Consider the following 9,944-nt stretch of genomic DNA (forward strand, 5'->3'; position numbering starts at 1 on the left):
GGTCACCGTTTATGACTATGAATGTTATATATTGTCGTATTGATTGGGCAATTACCCTCAAGTCATGGGGCACAATGCATGATAAAGTCACGCGTTCAACGCGTTAGCTTAGCATGGCGCATTACATACTCGTTTTTTTTATTTATTTATTTATATATATATATATATATATATATATATATATTTTTTTTTTTTATTGATGAGTTGAGCCGACAGTCCAAACTCCAAAACTAAAAAAATATCATCAGTATCATTATCATTATAAAAAAAATAAAAAATAAAAATAGTTGTTCAAGTCAAACTTAAATATAACGGGCTATGTATGACATGTGTGAAAGAAATGCTAAAATTATCTAGTGATTCTCTATCTTTTGTAGTTTTTGTTGTGAGTGCCTTAAAATCTCATCAAAACAATGGTTGGAAGTCTGAAAATCTTGTGGGACGCTGCCACAGGCACGAGGCGCCCGAGTAGAGAAGTTTTTTACTGATTCTACGTTGCCTCATATGGCCCGCGAGGCGTCCAATGGAGCGTTGGCCTGAGGCGGGTGAGACAGGGATGACAATTAGACACAGGCTCGATGGGTACTCACAAAAAATACCCACAATAGGTAGGGAAAAACTCCGCTTTCATGGGTCCGGTTTGGGTCCGGGTATTACCCGCTAATTTAAATGGGTATGGGTACTATACTTCCCAGCCCCGCAACCCGCATATACATATTTATATATTTATATAATATGATAAATAATTTATTTATTTTTGGTGTATAATTAATTAATTATTTAGCTATTTAAGTCTAAGCCTAAACCTAAAAACTACTTAATATAATAACTGATCCCTCCTGTTTGTATACAATATTTGAAGGATACTTTGGATGTTTTTTTTTATTTTGTTAAATATTACGATTTGTACTATTTTATGAGTTGATTTGAAAAATTTTGAACCATAACTTTATTTCAATTGTTATATTTTTATTGTCTTTTCATAGTTAAAGTGCAGGTAATGGGTGCGGGTATGGGCATTAAGGTACTCATAGGGTATGGGGAAGGACACTAAAATTATTGCCCACGAGGGTATGGGCTCGGGTATGGGGAAGGGCATTGTAGTACCCTACCCATAGGGTACCCATTGTCATCCCTACCTGAGACGTCTGTCTTGGTTTTCGAGTCATATTTAAGCATTCTTTCGGGATCATTTGTTGTGTAATCTCAGCCTTCTCACTTCTCATGTACTTCAAACTTTGTCATAATTCCATTAACAAGTAAGCACACACAACGACAACAAATAATGGAAATTTGTTTTGCATATCGAATTATGATGAAAAATAGCATATGTTAACATTATTAAAGCAGCACAACACTTAGACATTAGATATTGCATCGGGACAGGAGCATATGGAAGTGTAAACAAGACTCAATTACCATGTGGCAAAGTTGTCGCCTTAAAAAAACTTCACAGCTATGAAGCAGAGGTGTCATCTTTTGATGCGACTTTCAGAAATGAAGTGAGAATATTATCGTAAATAAAGCAAATAAATATTGTTAAGCTTTATGGATTCTGCTTGCACAAAAGAATCATGTTTTTGAATCAATACATGAAAAAAGGAAGCTTGTTCTCGATTTTGTATGATGATGTAGAAGCTGTGAAATTCAACTGGAGAAAAAGACTTAATGGGATGATGAAGACATTGTTAGCAGGACATGTGATTTCAGGGGCGTAGAAAAATAAGAATATGGCAGAGAGAGAGAGAGAGAGACGGGGGGGGGGGGGGGGGGGGGGGGAAACAATAAGGGTTTTTAATTTCAAATTTTGTAACTTTGTGATTTTTAATTTCGTCCCTATGTAACGTTTCGTTTTTTGTTTTGGTCCCTGTAATATAGTCAGGGATCATCTCGAAGGCCACCTAAATTTCAAATTTTGTTATTTAGGTTTTTCTTAATTTCTTCCCTTTGTATCTTTTAGTTTTTTATTTTGGTCCCTATAATATAGTCAGAGATCATATGTCGGTCCATATAAGCGTGTTTAGCCAAATCAGCACTTGTCACGTCACACGCCGTTAGCCAGCAAGGAGTTTGTGTAAAAGAGTTTGACGGGAGGGATGAAAAGCAAAAAGTTATTAACTTACAAGGGTTGTTTTAGAAAGAAAAAAAGAAAGATACAAAGACGAAAATCAAAAACATGCAAAATTACAAGGACAATTTACATATTTAAGCCATTTTTTCCTTCAAAAAAAAAATATTTAAGCCATTTTTTTAATATATGTTGAGTTGGTTTCCTTAACTTTTTATATTTTTTAATTGACATCTTAACAAATAACAATTTTTTTAGGGGATCAAATACAATTATTAAAACAACAATTCTCAAACAAAATTGTTTTTGGACTAACGCCTATTTTAGTTTAAGTTTTCAAACAAAATGTCCCACATGGAGGTTCGTGAAAAACATAAAAAGAAAGTATATGTTTGGTTCAGCTTTTACAAGAATTGATTTTGAGTGAATTGATTATGTAAAATTAATTTTTGATAAAGTGAGTTTACTTTAATGTAAAATAATTTATGTAAAAGTGGATTTGGCAATGAATTTAAGGCTAAAATCAAATGTAGAAGGCAAAAGCTACAATTTGCAGCTTCAAGTAGAATAAATAATATACAAGCTGTTGTTTTTGGATTTCCAAACTATTGTATTTGGATTTCCAAATTCTATTATCTACCGAAGTTGTTACTAGGTTGAGTCACGACCAGTCGCTCTCTTTAAGACGTTTCGTGGCACTGCCCAAAATTGTGCAAGGCAGACTATCAACCACGCCGCCTCCAGGATAAAACAAGCTCAGCTACAACTGTGCGGTTGACTACTGCACTATAGAAAACCGTTCGAGAATTACACCTCCAATATGGTACCAAGACCATTCTTTTAATACTGAAACCACTTTAATATGGTATTGTTATCACTCTGTTATGGTGCTGAGACCACTCAAATATGGTGTTATCACCATTCTAACTTTAATTTCTCCAAAACATCAATGTGGCACTACGACCACTCAAATATGGTGATACCACCATTTCTCCTCAAATAGAAAAATATTGAAATATTTTATATACCGTTAAGATCATTCATTCTTAATTCGACGGGACATTATTATTCCAAAAAGGGACTATGATCTTAATAGTACTCTTTATTTCGAAGGGACTTATATTATCGAAGGGACTATGTTTTTAAGACCATTCTTAATTCCGAAGGGACATTAAACCGAAAAGGGACTATGGTCTTAAGAACACTCTTAAATCCGAAGGGACAGAAAAAGGAGAAGAAGAGAAGAAAGACTGGTCAACACAAGTCAAGAAAGGGAGAAGAGAGAAAGAGTTCCCGACAACTCAATGAAACTCTTTGGTGTGTAGAATGCACTGTGTGAGCTCTCTATTTATAGAGAAAATTCACAACTAATAAGAGAAACTTTGGGAACAAGTAATACATTACTTTGTGATTAAGTAATTCACATATTAGATCTAGTACAAAAATATCTCAATTGAGTACCAAGATATATTATATTGAGTACAAAAATATATTATATTATGTACCAAAATATATTTCAGATCATGCACTAAAATATATTAGATTGCCTAGCAAAATATTTCAGATTGTGTTCCAAAATATTCTAGATTGCGTTCCACAATATTTTAGCAAAACTTGGGGACTAAGAAAACACTTTCTAATAATGATTAAATTAATTATTTAATTTATCATTTTCAAATAATAAAATATATATCAATATATATTTTTTCTCTAGTGCTTACTTCGTTCACATAATTATGTACCCCTATTAGAGGTACACCCCCACTATATAAACACTACTAATGTGTGTGTTCCATCCGATGTGGGACTACCACTTTTTTCAATTCACACAACACTAGTTCTACCCAACATGGGAATTTGTGTTTAATCTTTTTACTCAATTTTCACACATGTTCCAACACAAGCAAAATCAATTATGCTTGAAATCATCCAAACATCATAAATCAATTCTACAACTTCTTTAATTACTTTTGGCCCTCTAGAATTGAAAGCAAACACATGTGAAACTTATACTCCCTCTGTCTCTGTATGTAAGATCCCTTTTCATTTTTCACATTTCTTAAGGAAAGTTGTCAATATAATTAATGTATATGTTTTGTGTGTTAATATTACCAAATTGTCCTTTGTTTGTATGTGTATTAAATTTGACTTTTCATATTTCAAGACAAGTTAGTAGTATTAATTATATGTATGTTTAGGAAAAAAAAAATGCATCTAGTAATTTGAAAAGGGGTTTACACTTAGGACAAAAATAAAGTCAAATAGGTGCTTAGATAAAAGGACGAATGAAGTATATAAAAGCAGCAACGCCGGCTAGCATTTGTACTTTGGAGTATTAAATATTGAGTTTTGCCAACAAGTGTCTTAAAGACATTGTTTAAGAATTTTACTCCATCCGTTTCAAAATGAGTGTCGTTTTAGCAAAAAAAAATGAATGTCACTTTCAATTTCCAATGCAATAATAACATTTTCTTTTCAATTGTACCCCTTAATTAATATTATATACACTACTTTCAAAGTATTATTTTTTTCTTGTGTAATGCTAACCGGTGCCCCGAGGCACACTGGTTAAGATTACTAAAAAGAAAATTATATAGTAATTATTGCATTGAAAATTGTGTAACATAAATAAGTCAACAAAGTTTCCTTTTATGGTAATAAATTCATTTTTTGTATGTTTAACCATTGCCCCGGGGGCACGGGTTAGCATGGCCCACCCTTTTTTCTTTAATAAAAACAAACCAATAGTTGATTAGGATAATTTGATAAAATAACATCTCTCTTTCTTTTATTTAATGCATTTCTTAATATGTGTGTAAAAACCTTAAACGATATTCATTTTAAAACGGAGGGAAAACTAATTTTTTTTCTTGGAAATGCAACTTGTTCTCGTTGTCAATGCAATAATTACACAAATTTTTATACAAACTTACTACTTTTAATACTCGGGCATTGTTATTCATAGCGAGAAGCAATTTCACGAGAGTTCGTGAATAAAAGGTGGTCGTTGGATCTACTTTACCATATATTAAGGATGGTTGGATTAAAAGATGACATCATGCTACAGTATCAAGGTACACAATACAAAGCTGGTCGTGATACTTTCGCTTGGAATTTTGTCGCGATCTACAACATTTTCCTTAATATTCTAACCAATACTTTAAAAGCACTCGTTAACATTCCCTTAAATATTTAGTGAAATGTTTTCATTTAGTTTGCTCATTAATTATTGGCTCAAATGCCAATTAATTTATGAGTGTGTTTCTTGCTTTCATCTTACGGTGCAATTAAAAGAAATATGGGTAAAAAATTTAAAGGTTTAAATATGTTTTTGGTCCTTATAAATATATTAACTTTTCATTTTAGTTTTTGTAAAAAAAATTCTTCAACTTTTAGTCTCCCAAAAGTTTTCCATCTTCACTTTTGGTTCTTTCTTTAAAGTAAACTCATATGTAGAATTCATATTTTTGATAAAATTTTGCAGAAAAATTTATAATATTATAAGAATATCTCCAAAAAAATTAGAATTTTTTAACAAAACATGAATTAAATATGTTTTTTTTTTGCGGTTAAAAATTCATATATAATTTATGTTTTGTTAAAAAATTATAATTTTTTTTGAGAGATTTGTACAATATTCTACACATTTCTGCACAATTTCATTAAAAAAAATACAAAAATTAACTTTAAAATAGGACCAAAAGTAGTGATTGAAAATTTTATAGAGATTAAAAGTTGAAGAAAAATTTTAGAGTGACTAAAACAAAAAGTTGATATATTTATAGGAACACAAACATATTTAACCCAAATTTAAAAATCTTTTATATTTGAATTATGTGAGTCGAGCTAATGAGTCGAAGTAGACAGTTCTTAAACTTAAAACCAGCGTGAGTCAAACTAACGAATCGAACTAAACTATTCACTAACGTAAAACAAGCCGAGTTTAAGCTCATAAAAAAATTGTATCAAACTGAAGTTGAGTTTCAAACCAACCAAACAAATTCATATTGAGCCGAACTAATTAAATTTGGCTCTACTCAACTCATTTTCATCTCTAAATTGGGGGTAAAAATCCTCTCCATTTATAATTTTTTTCATTTATTGCAATTTGAAGAGAGATAAATACAAAAAAATAAGTGGTGGATCCTATCATTAAGTGGATTCCACCATCATTATTTTTTATGTGTCTATCTCTTTTCAAATCGCAACAAATGGAAAAAATTATAAATGAAAAAAAGTCATAAATTGGATAGATTTGAGCCGCCGGTTTTGCTTATTTTACCCATGTACTCCCCTAATTTCCTTTGCACATGTAACGTTACTTTTCCATGTCAACACTACAGTAGACCGTAATCGTACTTGGAATTTTCCAGTCAAATGGTTTAACGCGTCGCCAATATACTTACAAGTTACAGACAAATAACCAATAGCTAAACACCAGCTGGAATATCATAATTTTATATTTTTTTTTACAAAAGCCATAATTTTATTTTATATTAAAAAGATACTACTGCCACTAATTTTTTAAGGGTCATGTTAACTTGTGCCCTTATGGCACAAGTTAAGGAGTTAAAAAAAGAATTAAAACATGTGTGTTGTATTGAAAAAATAAGTTTTTAACTTTCCAAGACATTGAATGCACAATTTTTAAAAATAAGTTTCTACATTTGTCTTCTAAACTTGTGCCTTAAGGGCACAAGTTAACATTTTCCATTTTTTAATTAAAACTACTTATAATTTTCTTGTTAAGATTCCGCGGTTATGCCAAACCAGAAAGAAAATCAATGTCCTAAACATAGACTTAATTAAACACACAATCATTAATTTCCACTCTGTTTTTTACCCTCCTTCACAATTTCTACTATTTTTATTTTTCATCCACGTGAAAAGAAAAAATAAACACAAATAATAATAATAATAATAGTACCTTGTTGTAATAATAGTTTTTGTTTTGAGGTTTTGACTTCAACAAGGATCTATCGTTCATTGCTTCACCGTTTTGTTTCTCTTCAGGTACCCCTTTTCCTCAATTTTTTATTTATTTTTTATTATTTTTGCAATTCGATTTTCCAACGGTCTTAACTTACAAACCTTGATTTCTTCGAATTTCGATTTTTGTTTCAAATTTGTTGTCTAAAATGTTTCAATTGAAATCTGAATTAGGGTTATGCTTTTGGAAATTTCATTTTCAATATGTCTTTGTTCCTTATCCATTTTGTTAAATCTTCAACAAAAAAATTAGCTTTTTTTTCCTTTATAACATTCTTAGCTTTATGTTTTGTGTTTCCTGTTTGCTATGTATATGTGTTCGTTTGTTTAAATTCAATTAACAATTTAATTTAATTTTCGTCACTGGTTTCATCTTTTTTTTTTTTTTTTTGAGGGAGTCACTGGTTTCATCTTATGTATGAAAATGAATAATTTTGACTTAGCAATATTGTGTATGTATTTTGTAATTTGATATCTTAGATCTAATGTTTTTAGACATAATTAAGTTTTTATGTGCAAGGGTTCGTTTGGATTGACTTATTTGAGCTTATCTACTAGCATAAGAACTTGTGAGACTATTTGGGATAGCTTATGAAAACAACATTTGGCATGTGCATAAGTTGTTTTCAGCTTATTTTAATAAGGTGGAGGGATGGCTTATATCAAAACCATGACTTCATTTTATCTTTTGCTATAGAAATAGTTTATACATAGGTACTTATATGATAATTGCTTATGCCATAAGTGCTTAATTAAACTGTTTTCAGCGTATAATAAGTCCATAAGTTGTTTTCAGCTTATTTATGTAAGCTCTCTTGGTTAGCTTATATGAAAACCATTTGACTTTATTTGATGTTTTGCTATAGAAATAGCTTAGGCATAAGAACTTATATGATAAGTGTTTATGTTATAAGTGCTTAATTAAACTGTTTATCCCTAACAAGGCTGTAATGTGAAGTTGGGATTTTATTTTACAGATGGCAAGTGGGTTTGGGGAATCAACAAGCAGGTCTCCCCCAAGCCCTCCTTACTCGAGTAATAATAATAACAGTGATGCTGGCAATTTTGAATGCAACATTTGTTTTGACTTAGCACAAGATCCTATTATTACTTTGTGTGGTCATCTTTTCTGTTGGCCTTGTCTTTACAAATGGCTTCACTTTCACTCCCAGTCACGAGAATGCCCGGTTTGTAAAGCGATGATTGAGGAGGAGAAATTGGTTCCTTTATATGGGAGAGGAAAGACTTCAACTGATCCGAGGTCGAAATCTATTCCGGGTGTTAATATCCCTCATCGTCCTGCCGGTCAGAGACCTGAAACTGCACCTCCACCTGAATCAAATCCTTTTTCTCAACATGGATTTGGATTCACAGGTGGATTAGGGGGATTTGTACCGGCAACAACTGCAAGATTTGGGAATTTCACATTTGCTGCCGGATTTGGTGGATTGGGGGGATTTATACCATCCTTATTTAACTTTCAGTTGCATGGTTTTCACGGTGGGGCCATGTATGGTGGAGCTGCTGGTTTCCCTTATGGGTTTTCTAATGCATTTCACGGTGGCCATGTTCATAGATATCCTCTGCACACAGGTCAAGGGCAACAAGATTATTATCTGAAGAGGCTGTTGATGTTTGTTATTTTTTGTGTGGTACTTGCTTTACTTTGGCAATAGATTGAATAGAGTTCAGACTGCCGATATAACCAAACATAAGCTCTTATCAAACTTTCAGTGTGCCTTTTCTTCATGTTATTATTTTGTAACTGTGGAGGTTGTTCATATTATACTCTGTTGTTACTCTTTTAGTTCCTCTCTAATTAGTTTATCGATCTTGATATGTGTTCTTATGAGAAATTTCATTTCAAGATCATAAAATCAAATGCAGATATAGATTGTTAGTTTGATGTTTATATACTCATGATATATACCTATGAGATGGTTATTGGAATTGTAGTTTTTTCCCAGTTTTTGGTTTCCTCTTTTTTAAATACATGTTAATGTGGTCATCTTATATGAAAAACTATTTAGATATTTCCTGTTTTCAGTATACATTATCTTCATTATTTCATCAGGGTTATGCCTGTTAATTCATTTGTTCGTAAAGATTAGGATTTGAGAAGGGGAGACTTTACAGGTGACGGAATGGTTAGAGTAACTTACCTGTGATTAGGAGGAGGTCACATGTTCAAATCAACATTCTTGCAAATGTATGGTAAGGCTGCCTTGGAAGTCATAATGTGAGGAGTTTTATAACACTGGATGTTGCCGTTTTTGTTGTATAATAGATGAGGGTAAACATAAGCATTATTGAAGTTTAGACTTGGATTGTTTTTGTGATGCATTTATCTATTTCATTACTATCAAATACACATTAGAATATTAATGATATATATGTAGAAACTTAAGGAACTGTGAAACTAGTTGCAGATTTTTTTTTCAAGAATTTTATATCTTTCACTGATCAAATAAAATGCTTATCAAGCTCTTTTTTTAATAGTTTTACATTAGTCACTTATTCTTTACAATTTTAATCACAACTATACCATCAAATTCTATCTTATTGTATCTTATATAAATATCTCGGTAGTATTTTACAATTTGTTAATTTTGTTACAAAGGTGTTACTGCATTCGTTTGTGGTAGGCAATAGTCTAATAAAATGTGGTAGGCAATAGTCTAATAAAAGGTTGTAACTCCATTTTGCACATTGTGCTATCATGAACTCAATTTTGAGTCTCTCTATGAAAGAGTCATATATCTCTGAAAGAGGCACGATAGTGTGCCTCTGTAGAGCAAAGCTCTTAGCTTTGGCCTTTGGTTTCAAACTCGTTATTACAAATTTGGTTTGTTTAAGCCTAAGTGATATTATTGAGCTTGCTAGCGTT

The 9,944-nt window shown here is 31.7% G+C and overlaps 1 protein-coding gene across 2 annotated transcripts; it reads left to right on the plus strand.

Annotated features, from left to right (window-relative positions):
• Positions 1–7,016: 7,016 nt before the first annotated feature.
• Positions 7,017–9,023, plus strand: LOC146951923 (uncharacterized). Of its 2 annotated transcripts, none has more exons than XM_085756444.1 (2): positions 7,017–7,081; positions 8,016–9,023. In XM_085756444.1, exon 2 carries the CDS (start codon positions 8,035–8,037, stop codon positions 8,731–8,733), a length of 699 nt encoding a protein of 232 aa, XP_085612570.1. In that variant the 5' UTR covers positions 7,017–7,081; positions 8,016–8,034; the 3' UTR covers positions 8,734–9,023. The 2 variants fall into 2 exon arrangements, with proteins under 2 accessions (XP_085612570.1, XP_085612565.1); XM_085756439.1 differs by having other exon boundaries at positions 8,035–9,023.
• Positions 9,024–9,944: the final 921 nt, after the last annotated feature.

Source organism: Medicago sativa, chromosome 1 (genome assembly GCF_051527215.1).
Source record: "Medicago sativa cultivar Bolivia chromosome 1, Bolivia_mono, whole genome shotgun sequence".
NCBI classification, from domain to species: Eukaryota; Viridiplantae; Streptophyta; class Magnoliopsida; order Fabales; family Fabaceae; genus Medicago; species Medicago sativa.